This window comes from Chinchilla lanigera, unplaced genomic scaffold (assembly GCF_000276665.1).
Source record: "Chinchilla lanigera isolate Chin_1 unplaced genomic scaffold, ChiLan1.0 scaffold00045, whole genome shotgun sequence".
Taxonomy (NCBI): domain Eukaryota; kingdom Metazoa; phylum Chordata; class Mammalia; order Rodentia; family Chinchillidae; genus Chinchilla; species Chinchilla lanigera.
In genome coordinates, this window is record NW_004955446.1 from 4,244,845 (window position 1) to 4,258,813 (window position 13,969).

Genomic DNA, 13,969 nt, shown 5'->3' on the forward strand with positions numbered 1-13,969 from the left:
CATGTTTCTCTAAGAGAAATGACAAGGATCCCTCTCGAGCTTGAGGAAAACTAATAGGTATAGATATTGTTAGGTGTAGAGTCAAAATAGAAGAGATATTGCCTGGTAATATAAGTTTGATTTCTAAATTAAGAGACAGATTGTCTCTTTAGTGAGAGGCCTGGTGGTAAGGTGTGAGAAAGCTACAGTGTTAAAAGATAGAAATATTGGGCTAAAAATTGCAGATGCAGGAGTGGCAGGGGATGATAGCATGGCTGTGGAATCCAGAACATCACAGAAGAACCATCCAACAATCTCGGCTGTCCATCCAAGCTTATGTCAGGGATTCGGTAAAAAGGTTCAAAGATATCAGTGAATGAGGCCGCTCCACTGCGGGGGCGGCTGAGTGGAGAGTCACGGACTGCAATTGGAAAACAGTGTTGAGAAGCCTGGAAGATGCAGGTAGTAGTACCAAGGTAAAAGGTCATTAACCATAGAGAAATATCATCCTGGAAGAGCCAGATTTCTCTTAAATAATTCTTAGGAGGAAGCATTCTGCCAGTAGGTGGGACAGTTTGTCTACCAGGATTGAATGTTTCAGAAGCTATGGTAAAAGGACTGGGAGAGAAAGTTAATGATCAGCTAGGTCAATGCCTTAGTTACTTTCTCCTTGTGGGGGCTCAGTACCCACACCAACAAATTAAAGGAGGAGACATTTATTTTGGCTCACAGTTTAGAAGTTTCAGTCCTTGCATAGTTGGTGGCATTGTGGAAAGGTGTGGCACAGGGGAAAGCTGCTCATATCACTTAGTATCTAGGAAGCAGAGAAAAAAGGGAGAAGCAGGGAGGGAAATACGCCCCTCCAAGTCAGTTCACCAGTAACTGTATCTCTGACCAAACCCCATTTCCTAGGAGGAAATCAACTGTACTGCCCCCAACTGTAATCAAGTCACCTTTCAGAAGCCTTACTTATGAGCACATGAAGCTTTGTGGGGACATCTGGATATAAACCATAACATATGCTGATCTCCTTTTGTGTCTGACTTAGCATAACATTTTTAAGGCTCATCCAGGTTGTGGCATGTGTTGTAACATTTTTTGTAGTTGAATAATATTTAATTAGATGGATACACTATATTTTGTTTATCCATTCAGCTCTTGATGGATATTTGGTTGTTTCTACCTTTTACTGTTATGAATAATATTGCAGTGAACACTGATGTAGAGCAACTACTTGAATTCCTGTTTTCAGTTCTTTTAGTTATATACCTAAGAGTGGAATTGTTGGTCATCTATTAGTTTTTTGAAGAACTGTTTTCTGCAGTAGCTCATTCTCACTATAATGTAAAATATACTAAAAATTTACTCCAATTTCTCCACATCCTCACCAACATCTGTTATCTTCTATTTTTAAAAAATTCCATCTATGATAATAAAAATATGTATTTAATAATTGTCCCTGATTCCACATAATTTCTAAAACCCTTTGAATTTCCTGAGTGTTAGGGTTAATAAGAGTCTTTTGTTATTCATAGCAAACCCCTTTCAACCAAACCTGAGTTTATAGTAGTAAGATGACTCCTAGTGAACCTCTAGTTAGCTTCAAGGTGGGTGCTAGGTGCCAAAGGAACCAACCATGTGATTATCAGGTTAGAACTTTCAGCTCTGCCTCCAGACTTCTGGGTATAGGAGAGGGACAAGGGGCTGGAGATTGACTTCAGTCACTGATGGTCAGCCATTCTTTCAATTATGCTATGTAATGGAACCACCATTTAAACCCCCAAACTAGTTTGGTGTGTGGCACATACCGTTAATTCTAGCGGCTCAGAAGGCTAAGGTAAGAGGGTCACGAGATCAAGGCCATGCTGGGTACCTTAGCAAGACTTTATCTCAGAATGAGAAATGACTGTGTTTATAGCTCACTGTGAAGGCCCTGAGTTCAGGCCTCAGTACCACAAAGCCAAACAAAACCCATGAACGACCAGGTTTGAGAATGCCTGGGTTAGTGAACACACTGAGGTGCTAAGAGCATGGCACACCCAGAGAGTATGAACACCGCCCCACCCATTTTTGCTCAAGGCGTCTCTTCCATTTGGCTGTTTCAGAGTTCTTTACATTGTAACATACTGTTTAATTGTAACAAATTGTTAAACTATAAACTTCACATTATAACAAACTGTTAATAGTAATAAGCTATTTTCCTCATGTTTTGTGAGTTATTTTAGCAAATTACCAAACTTGGGGACAAGATTGTGGGAACACCTTGACTATAGCTGACCAGTCAGAAATATGGGTGGCACATGAAATAGGGGAATTCTATGGGACTGCACCCTTAACCGGTGGGGTCTGTGTCAACTCCAGGTATCAGAAATGAATATAATTGTAGGATTTCCAGGTAGTATCCATAGAGTTGGAGAATTGGTTGTGGGTATGAAAAAAGCTCATACATTTGGTGTCAGATGTAGTGAGGAGATTTGAGACCACCGTTCACCTCATGGCAGTCAGGAAGCAGAGACAGAGAGAACCCAAGAGGAGCAGGGAGCAGATACAGTCCGTGAGGGCAGGCCCCCTGACCTCACTCTGTTCAACTAGGTCGGTCATGATCAAGAAACTTGAAAAGCTAACATCCTAGAGAAAATCTGATGTGTACACACAAAAAAAATTAGCAAAATATCGTAAGTCCTAAGTTTCTGTCAATAGTAAGTTAAATAGCACTGGGGATTTAGCTCAGTGGCGCAGCACCTAGCTGGCAAGCGCAAGGTCCTGAGTTCAATTCCCGGTACCAAAAAAAAAGTCGGTTAAATAAATGAATATGAATATATTTTTTACACAGTGGAACTTTATTCATTAGGTAAAATGAAAAAATTACACCTACTTATGTCAACATAGATAAGTCAAAACATTGAATGACAAAAACAAGTTACAGAATGATAGGTGTAACTGCACTTATTTTTTTAAATATATAATAATACAACATTTTGTGTGGGAATGAGAGACACCAATGTCAGTATAGTGACTTTAGGAGACAAAAAACAGAATGGAATTGACACAGTTTCAGAAGGCAGTATAAGTTCTATGACTTTGGATATGGACATAAGTATACATGTGTATTTTCTTTAAAATAATTAAGTGAGTATGATGACGTGTGGGTGATATAGGTATGTAGGTACTGATTATATATACTTACACTCATGTTTTTAATATTAGATTTTTGTTAAAAGAAAGTTATGTGCAATAAGTAGGCAACTACTATAGGTTTCTTACAGGGACAATCTTTAGGAAAGTGAAATCAACTTAAAGTTTTACATATCCTTTAGGAAAGCATGTCCGGTATATGAATGCCCATATATTAGTATAGCAGTTTTAATTAGATGGAAGCTGTGTAACTGCTTGAATAAAATAATCTGAGAAGGAAAAGGTATGGGAAGGGAATAAAATAAAATATCAAGTATAATTTTTTTTGTACTTGGTTTATCTACTTTTAGATAGTGTATTTTTAGAAAGGAAAAAGATAGTAATTCCATATTTAAAACCTATAAAAAATAACCCCTAAAATGCCTGTTGAATTAGAAATTCCAATGAAGAAAGAAAACATTTTCTTGTATTGTATTCAGAGAAAATAACCAAAATATCACCAGCTGAAAAAGAGTTAAAGGTTTTCTATATTATTGAAAATATAATGTGTTGCTTACCATGAAATAACAAAGTAAAAAATGTACATTATATCTATAGCTTTATTATTATGTCTCTGTTTTACTTAGCTGGTCATCTGACTTTTGAATGCCGCAATTTTCTCCGAGTAGATCCCAAACGGGATATAGTTTTGGATGTCAGCAGTACAAGCAGTGAAGACAGTGATGAAGAGAATGAAGAACTAAATAAATTGCAGGCATTACAGGAAAAAAGTAAGCAATACTTTTCTTCTTCCATTCTTTAAAAATGTTTCTTAAATGTTTTACTGTGTTATATCATGCTTGTATATCATACTTATCATTAAGGTAGCCTTTCTATTTTATGTAAGGATTACTGCATAAGTTAGAAAATGGGCTTTTGCATTATAAGCAATTTGCCTAAGAATAAACACTGATCAGAGATACAGACAGGAAGGAAGTCTCTTTCTGACTCCACAGGCCATATTTTACTTTTTTGTTTTTTTTTTCCCTTTACACTAGGAAATGTCACATGGTTTTTAGAATCTGATTTAAGACTTGGTTTCTAGTCCCATTTGATCATTTTTCTATTATATAACTTTCAGTAAGTCTGTTAACCTCTCAGAGGTCTTAGCTGGTATCAAGCTGTACAAATTATTTTTAGTATATAAATAACCATGAAGCTTAGGCAAAGCTCCATGCTTTAACAGTGTGGAATGCTAAAAAGTAATCTAATATGCACTCTGAAACCCCCTAACTATGTGATAATCAGTATTCATGATTATCTCTCTAAGTGGGGTTGAGTGTAAGGCTAACAGCAGGAAGATTAGACTCAAAGACTTAGATCCTCAATTTCCTTTTCCTACTCCCTGAAACCAAATGGCTTCCTTCATCACTCCAGTTGACTACTGAAAGTTTTATTTTCTAAACAGGATTTTAAAAAAGGTCTTTAGAACACAGCATGCACAGCTGAAAACAAGGAATAAGCTAAGTGTCAGGTACAGACTGCTGACAGCTTTCCGGTCCTCTTCATCTATTTGGGTCCTAGGCATTTCTCACTCAAGCAGAAGATTAGCAGATTCTTCTCTGACCAATTTAAGAGAGACCTTAAGAATCTGACAGCAGAAATTCCTCAACAACATGTTCTAGCCAGATTACCAGAGAAGTCCAATGTTTCAGGTAACATTTGCTTGGAACTTCTAGTCAGCTTTTAGGCAGTCATGATCAACAGATTTTAAGAAAATAGTCTCATGTGAAAGATGGGCATGCATCATTAACAAAAGTGACACATTTGAGAAATGGGTCTTTAGGCAATTTTGTCATTCGGCAAACACGTGGGATTTAGACTTAACATAGACCTAGATAGTCTGTCCTATGGCACACCTAGGCTATATGGTATAAAGTATCATACATGCAGTCTGTCATTGAGCAGAATGTCATTATTTGGCCTATGACAATACATATACCAAAGCAAACACACACACTGCACGCACAATCCACTTGAAGGATATAGACTTTGTATGTTGAAGAAAATACAGTGAAAATCACTCAGGAATCATGAGTATGGTACTATAAAAATGACTCCAAAAAAAGAACATTTGGAAATTTAACATGACAGAAAAAAGTTGAGGTAGAATTGGAAAATAAAATTTGAAATCTAAGAACAAAAAACAGAGGGTGAAGGGAAGAAAGTAAAATTGAAGTAGCAGTCAAGGAAGTACTTCACTGAACTGAGTTCCAGAAGAAGAATCAGTTTTCAGATTGACAGTGTTTTACAAGTACCAAATACCTCGTACAGTGATAAAAATACACCTGCACTGTCATGGAATTAAACAGGCCATCAATGAAGGATCAGGAGTCAGAATAGTTTTAGATTTCTCTGAAGCAGAGCTAGAAGGTAATAGATGTAGATAATGCCTTCAAATTTTTTTCAAAGAAAATAATATTCAAATTAGGATGATTATTCCCAACCAAATCATTAACTGGGTATGAAAGTAAAATAAATACATTTTCACATATTCCAAAGCTTCAAGGACAATGTACTTCTTACATATTCTATCTTGGAAAACCTATGGAATTAAATACACAACATGTATAAAATAAGGTTTTTTTTTTTTTTAAATTTTTTATTTTAAAGATAAAAGGAGGGAAACATTAACAGACATACAACATTTTACAACATATCACAAGCACAATACAGACAATACAGAGTTACAAACAAAGTGGTAGGGAATTAACAATGGTGGTTGTATTACATATTGATATCTTCAAAGTGGCTTCTCATGAAAACAGATATAAACATGCAATACTGGTCAACCAAAGACTCTTTGACAGTTTCTTTCAGCATAGAAATAGAAGGCAGAAGAACAACCATGTTATCTATCCTGTATATACATACATACAAAATTTCTCCTTCGTTCCCTTCTCTTTTCCCCACATCCCAGAAGCCCTTTACTCTTCAGCGGTTTCCTATCATTTCACAGTGTCTATCATACCTCCGAGTTTAAATTAACTCTTTCAAGTTTTACACTAGTGACACAATGTGGTGCTTGCACATGTATGTTTGATTTATTTCACTTATGAGTATGGTTTCTAGTTGTGACCATTTAAATATAAAGGCCTCGAGTTTATCTTTCTTTACAGCTGAGTAATATTCCATTATATAAAAGTACCATAATTTTCTTATCCAATCCTCGGTGGATGGACATTTGGGTTGCTTCCACATTTTAGCAATTACAAATTGTGCTGCTATGAACATAGGTGCACATATATCACTGTGATATGATGTTTTTAGGTCTTCTGGGAAAATACCCAGCAGGGGGATAGCTGGGTTGAATGGGACCTCTAAACCTAGTTTTTGGAGGAATCTCCAAACTGATTTCCACAGTGGTTTCACCAGTCTGCATTCCCACCAGCAGTGGAGAAGGGTTCCTATTTCTCCACAGCCTCGCCAGCATTTGTTATTGGTTGATTTCTTAATGCTAGCCATTCTTACTGGGGTAAGGTGGAATCTTAGTGTTGTTTTAATTTGCATTTCTCGAATGACTAATGATAAAATAAGGTTTATAGTAAAGAAGTCGACCAAGAGAAAGAGACATGAAATATGGAAAATAGGAGAAATAAAAAGGAGATTTCCAGAATACTGTCTTGAATCTATAGATTGCTTTGGGTAGGATGAGCCTTTTAAAAAGATTACTTTTTCCAGTACATGAACACAAAATATCTCATTTTTGTGTGTTTGCTTTAATTTTTCATCTGTATTTTATAGTTTCACAGTAGAAGTCTTTCACCTCATTAGTTAAATTTATTCCTAAGTTTTTGGGGTGTTTTTGGTTTTGATGCTATCCCAGAAGGAATTGTTTCCTTAATTCCCCTTTGGATAATTCATTGGTCATCCAGAGAAATATGACTTATTTTTGTACCTTGATTTGGTACCCCTAGATATCTGCTGAATTCATTTATGAGTTTTTTCTGAGTTATCAGTTTTTGATATATAAGATTGTATCGTCTATAATCAGAGACACTTTTTCTTTTTCTTTTCCAATTTAGAGGCCTTTATTTCTTTTTCTTATTTAATTGTTCTGGCTGGTACTTTCAGTACCATGTTAAATAAAAGTGACAAGAGAGAATAACTTTCTCTTGTTTCTGTTTTTGAGCAAACTTCAAATTTTACCAGTGATATAATATTAGCTGTGTGCCCAGTGTGCCTCTTATATATGCCCTTTATCACTGTACATTCCTTCTATCACTAATTTGTGAAATGTTTTTCATCATGAAGGGGTAGTGGATTTTGGTAAATGTTTTTCTGCATCTATTGAGATAATGATTTGTGTCCTTCATTCTGTTAATATGATATATTACATTTATGATTTGGATAAATTCAAACATCCTTGTGTCCAAGGCATAAATCCCTCTTGATCATAGTGTATGATCCTTTAAAATGTCTTGTTGAATTCAGTTTATTATAATTTTTTGAAAATTGTGGCATATACATTCATCAGGTATACTGGTGTATAATTTTGTCTGGCTTGGTATCAGGGTAATGCTGGCCTGGGAAAATGAGTTTTGAAATGTTCCCTCTTCTTAAATCAGTCATAGTAGGTTGTATGTTTATAGAAATGTATGCATTTTTCTCCAGGTTATTCACTTTATTGGCATATAAATGCCATGACTCTTGGTATTTCTGTAACATAAACTCTTTCATTCTTTGTTTTTTCTTTTTTTTCTTAATCTACCTAAAGATCTGTCAATTTTGTTTAGCTTTTGAAAAACATTCATTTCTTTTGATCTTTTCTGTTGTAATTCTCTATCTGTTGTAAATATCTATCCTAATTTTTTATTTCCTGTCTTCTGCTAACTTTGAACTTACTTTGTCCTTTTTTTAATTTCTCAATATATAAAGTTTAGTTGTGAGACTTTTAGGGGAGAGGACAAGTTCTCACTAAGTTGCTCCAGCTGGGCTCTAACTTGTGATTCTCCTGCCTTAACTTCTCACATAACTGAAATTACAGGCATGTACTATGCCCAACTAGAGATCATTCTTCTTTTTTAGAGTATTCAGTTGTCACTGTATATCTCTGTAATACTGCTTTTCCTGAATCCCATTGTGGCATGTTGTTTTTTCATTTTTTTTTAAAGTTTGTTTTGTTTTAGTTTGGTTTTTTACTTTTGTCTTTGACCTATTTTTATAGGCCAGGAGTCTGTTTGATTTTCACATATTAGTGAATTTTCCATTTTCATCGTGATACTGATTTCCAGTTTCATACCACTGTGATTAGAAAGAACATTCCATATGATTTCAGTTTTTTGAATTTTCTTGTCTAAGATATGACCTATTCTGGGAAAATGTTATATGTTCTTGAGAAAAATATGTTTTCTATTTTTGAGTTGAATATTCGGTATGTATCTCTTAGGCCTATAATATTATTCAAGTCTACCATTTTCTTATTGATTTTCTGCCCATACCTTTGGTTGGTGCTGTGGATCAAACCCAGGGCCAGTGCATGCCAATCGTGTGCTCTATCACTCAGACACACCCCTCCTCAGTCTATCTCACTGATTTTCTCTGTGGAAGATCTATCTGTCTATCCATTGTGGAGAGTAGGACATTGAAGTCCTTTACTATTACTGTATTGCTATTTCTCCCTTTAGTTCTACTAATAATTGCTTTTTGTATTTAGATGCTCTGATTTAGTATGCATGTATATTTATAATTTTTTTACATTTCTTTTATTTTAAAGAGAAAAGAACAAAAACAAAATAACAAAAACAAAACAACACAAAAAGTAAGAAAATGATACAGAATTTCAAAATAAGATAGGAAATCAACAATAGTAGTTGTATTACTAATTGTTATCTTCAAAGAAGTTGCTCAAATTACCAGATAAAGGTATGCAAGATTGATCAAACAATTAAACATTAACTATTTCTTTCAGTAAGCCAATAGAAATTAGTAATACAGTTATCTTAGCTATGTTGTGTGTGTGTGTATATATATTTTCCTTCCTCTTTTTCTTTTCTCCTTTCCCCATCCCAGTTGTTCTTTCCTATTGAGCAGTTTCTTTCCCTTTCACGATATCTATTGTACCTTTCATTTTTATTTACTCTTTCAGGTTCCAGTTTTATTGGGTCCTGTATCATTAAAGGTGACAGGTTTTAGCCTTAGGGCTATTTTTTTATATAAATATGGTCACCCATGTTCTGTTTTGGTTACCATCTGTTAGCATGTTTTTCAATTTCTCCATTTTCATACTATGTGTCCTAAAGGCTAATAAAATTCTCTTTTAAACAGCATGTGGTTGGATCTTGTTTTTTTGTTCATTTGGCCATTCTGTCTTTTGATTGAGACATTTTGTTCACTTAAATTTAAAGAAATTATTGATAGGAAAAGACTTACTGTTGTGATTTGTATCTAGATATCCCCCTAAAGCCTCCCAGGCTAACAGGTAGGCATTGTAAAAGGTGATTGGATCATGAAGGGGCTATAGCTAAATGTAATGTTAAGGGTAGGACCTGATCAGAAGAGGTGGGACAGTAAGGGGTGACCTAGAAAGATGACCTTGGTTCCTTCCCCCACTCTCTGCTTCCTAGCTGCCATAAGGTCAGAGCTTTTCTTCAGCAGGCCCTTCCACTATCCCTTCCCGCCCTTGAGCTGGCTAACTGTGGACTAAAAACATAAGCCAAAGTAAACCTCTTCCTTGAAGTTGTGGGAGCTGGGTACTGTATCTTCAGTAATGAGAAAATGACTAAGACATTTACCACTGACATTTTGTTCATTATTTCATCTGTTTTGTAGCTCTTTTGTTATTTTTTTTCTTTCTTTGTAATTGATACTTTCGGTGATAGTATACTTTTATTCTCTTTTGATTTAGATCTGAGGCACCCTCTAAAAGCCTCATGTATTTGGAAGGAGATTGGATCATCATGGAGGCAGGTACACTCATCAGTGGATTAACTTGCTGATGGGATCATAGCTGGCTTGCTATTAGGAGTTAGGCCCTGGTCAGAAAAGGTGATCACTGGGGACATGACCCGGAAGGCTATATCTCCCTCCCCACCTCCTCTCTTTTCTCTGTTTCTTGGCCATCATGATGGGAACAGTTTTCCCTCTGACCAGGCCCTTCTGTGCCATTTTTGCCTTGAAACATCCCAGTAGGGACTGTAACCATGAGTCAAAATAAACCTCTCTTCCTTGAGGTTTCAACCTCACTGGTTCAAAATACTTGACTAAGGTGGCTAAGTCAAGGTGAAAGGTGACTAAGGTAGATTTCTTTCTCTTTTTATATTATGCATTTGTTTTTATGATTATCATAGGGCCTACATAAATCATCTTATAACATTTGATAGTTTCACTCACAAAAAGTCATACTTCTCCTCTTGCACACATTGTTATTCTTATCACAATTTACATCTTTTACGCTGTTTCTATTAATTATTGTTCTTATAGTTAGTTTTACACTTTTGCATTTTGACTTTTACAGTAGAGTTGAAAGTGGTTTATACACTGCTATAGTATTCTGTGTTTTCTATATACATACCTTAACCACCAAGTTTTATACATCCAGGTGCATTCATGTTGTTGTTTATCATCTTTTTATTGTAACTCGAAGAACTAGCAGTTCTTTAAGGCAGATCTAGTGGTAATGAACTTCCTCAGCTCTTGTTTATCTGGAGATTCTTTATCTCTCCATTTCTGAAGGACAGCTTTGCTGGGTATAATAATCTTGGTTGGCTGTTTTGTTTTAACACTTAGAATATATTATCCTACTCTTCTCTTCGTCAAGATTTTTGCTGAAAACTCCATACAGTGTTCTGGAGACCACCTTTATGTGGTGAGTTACTTTTCTCTTACCACTTTAAAAATTATGTTAATTTTTTACACTTCAGTTATGATCAGCTCAATGAAAATGTAAATTTAATCTTTTTTGCTATTTTTGCTTTGTAAGTCTGAGTATCTGTTTTCTTTCCTAGATTTAGGAAGATTTAATCCATTATTTTTTAAAATACTATTTCTACTACTTTCTCTTTCTCCTTTGGAACTCCCATATTGCATATTACTGTTCTGCTTCATGGATCCCATATCCCCTTAAGCTTTCTCTACTACTTTCCATTCTTCATCTTTTTTACTCCTCTTACTGGATCATTTCAAATGACCTGTCTCTAAGTTTGCTGCTTACTTCATTTGCTTGATTAAACCCCTTCTAGTGAATTTTTTAGTTACTTTGTTCTTTAGCTCCAGTATTTCTGTTTTGTTCTTTTTTGTTGTTCCTACTTCTGTATTGATATTTTCACTTTGTTTATATATGTTTGCTTGATTCATCAATCCCTGTCAATTTTAATTCCCTGAGCTTCCAGAAAATTAAGTTGAATTCTTTGTCAGGCAATTCATAAATATCAATTTTTCTAGGGTCAGCTATCAGACATTTATTTTCTTCCTTTGATTGTGTCATGTTTTCGTGCTCTTTCATGTTCTTTTAATGGTGCCATTGTGTCTAGACTTCTAAATAAACAATGCCTTTTTCCAGTCTTGTGGAGTAGCACCAGCTGTAAAAAGATGCCTTTGCCTTCTCTTTCGTTCCTGTTTCTGATGTCAGCCTTCTGGTCTTTCAGTGCTTGGTTTGAGACAAGACAGAAAGTGATCCTTCATGGAATATACCAAAGGGCCAGGAGACTTCTTCCCCCATCCTGGAGAAATCTTAGGCTAAAGCAATATTTTTGTATCTGAGACAAACCAGCTTGCAAGTAACACTTGCAGGCAAATTGGATTTACTCTTCTTACATGTGTGTTTGATTTTTCTCAGCCTTTTGTTTGTTCAAGGTGCTTCAATTTCTTAACAGGATTATGGACTTTCCTAAAAGTTTTTGGGTCTGAATGTCACTGTAGCATTTTCCAATGCTGTAAGCCTGTTCTATTCTTAAATGTTGACTTAAAACAAACGCGAAGTACTTTAAATGACAAATATAATCAATTACTGATGCAAATTAGAAAATGTAAGCCAGGCGTGGTGGCACATGCCTGTAATCCCAACACTTGGGAGCCCAAGGCAGGAGGATTGTTGGAGTTCGAGACCAGCCTGGGCTACAAAGGGAGCTCAAGGCCAGCCTGAACTGCAAACAGGCCCTGTCTCAAAAAGACCAAAAAAAAGAAAAGAAAAGAAAATGTGAGGGCAGGATTTAAATGGATAGGAAAAACACATTACTGCTAATTACACTGTAACAACCTAGGACCTATGCAGGCTTAGTTATATCACTTGTGCTGTGAACACAGCAAGATTAAATTGATGGATAGCAATAGTCTTAAGTTTTTGTTGCCTCACTGTGCGTGTGTGTGTGTGTGTGTGTGTGTGTGTGTGTGTGTGTGTGTCTATTTGAACATGCTTACTGGGTAATCATGCTGCAGTGCTTCAGGTAAATTGTTAAGGTTTTACACTATGTTTTAAACTTCCTAAGTAAACTTGCTTCTTAGTAGTAGTTATTTTTTGAATGAGAGTGTATAAAACCAGTGTTGATTCTTCAGTAAATGGTTGATGAAATTTTCTAGAGAAATATCTGGACCTCATAATTTTTTTGGAAATTTTTAAAATTCACTTTCATTAGTAGTTATAGAATTACTTATTTTCTTTCATATAAAGTAAGTTGTGGCAATTTTTATTTTTTAAGAAAGTAATCTATATTGTGTGTCAAATGAATGTTTGTAGGGTTTTTCATAGTATTCACTTAGCCTTTTGCTATCTGACGAGTCTGTAGTGAAATACTCATTTCATGTTAATATTAGTAGCTGGCATCTTCCATTTTTCTTTGTTTGTCTTTCTAGAGTTTTTCAGTTCTAGTGGTCCAGATCTTTGCATCATTGATTTGTCTCTGTTTTTCCATTTTCACTTTTGTTAATTTCTGTTCTTTATTGCTTCCTTTCTTCTACGTGCTTTGAGTTTTTCATCTTTTTCTAGGTTCTTGTGATGGAATCAGATTATTAGTTTGAGACCTTTCCTCTTGTGTAAGCATTTAGTGCTATAAATTTTCTTATCAGCACTGCTATTATATAGATTTTGATATGTTGTATTTCCATTTTTAATCATTGCCCTTTAAAAAATTTTTCTTTACACTTTTTCTTTGCACAGTAGATTACATATAAGTGTGCTGTTTAGCTTCCAAGTGTTTGGAGACTTACCTTTTACATTTCTCATCAGATTTCACTGTGACCAGAAACATGATCTGTATAATTTCAGTTAAATTTGTTGAGTTTTCTTTCATGGCCCAAGTCATAATTTGTAGGCATTGACCAAAAAAAGTATGTTTTACTGATGTTGAGTGTATTTTTGAAGTATCTACCAGATTCTATTGGCTGATGGTATTACTGACTTATCTTCCTATCCTTGTTGATAGGAATTATCATACATACAGATTAAACGCCAGACTAATGAGCCAAAAAACATACAAAACACATAAGACAATTATACTGAATCAAGGTACACTTTTAGCTATATTGTTCGTGCTGGATTACCATAATTTTTTTCCTCTCTTTTTTTTCCTATTGTCTGTCTTTTATTTTACACTTCATTTTATATTGGGTTTCTCATATAAGAGAAACCATGCAATATTTAAGCTTGTGTTTCTGCTTTCCTTCCCTTAATATTATGGTCTCAAGGCTCTTCTCTTTGTTAGTCCCCGTTTTTCTTTTTCTGCCCTCCTATGGGTTACTGAACATTTTGTAGCATTCCATTTTGTATTTTCTGTAATGTCTTTGAATGTATCCACTAGAGTGTTTTTAAATTTCTCTATGATATTTTATATATGTTTGTTAATGCTCTGGGTTATTTTGTCACAGTCTACTAGTTTGCTAT

The 13,969-nt window shown here is 35.1% G+C and overlaps 1 protein-coding gene across 1 annotated transcript in view; it reads left to right on the plus strand.

Moving 5' to 3' along the window:
* Nucleotides 1-13,969, plus strand: part of Srek1ip1 (SREK1-interacting protein 1) — a 36,773-nt gene that overhangs the window by 14,286 nt on the left and 8,518 nt on the right. The window contains exon 3 of the mRNA XM_005392633.2: nt 3,741-3,884. Within this exon, the coding sequence (XP_005392690.1) occupies nt 3,741-3,884 (144 nt within the window). The remainder of the gene's footprint in view (nt 1-3,740; nt 3,885-13,969) is intronic.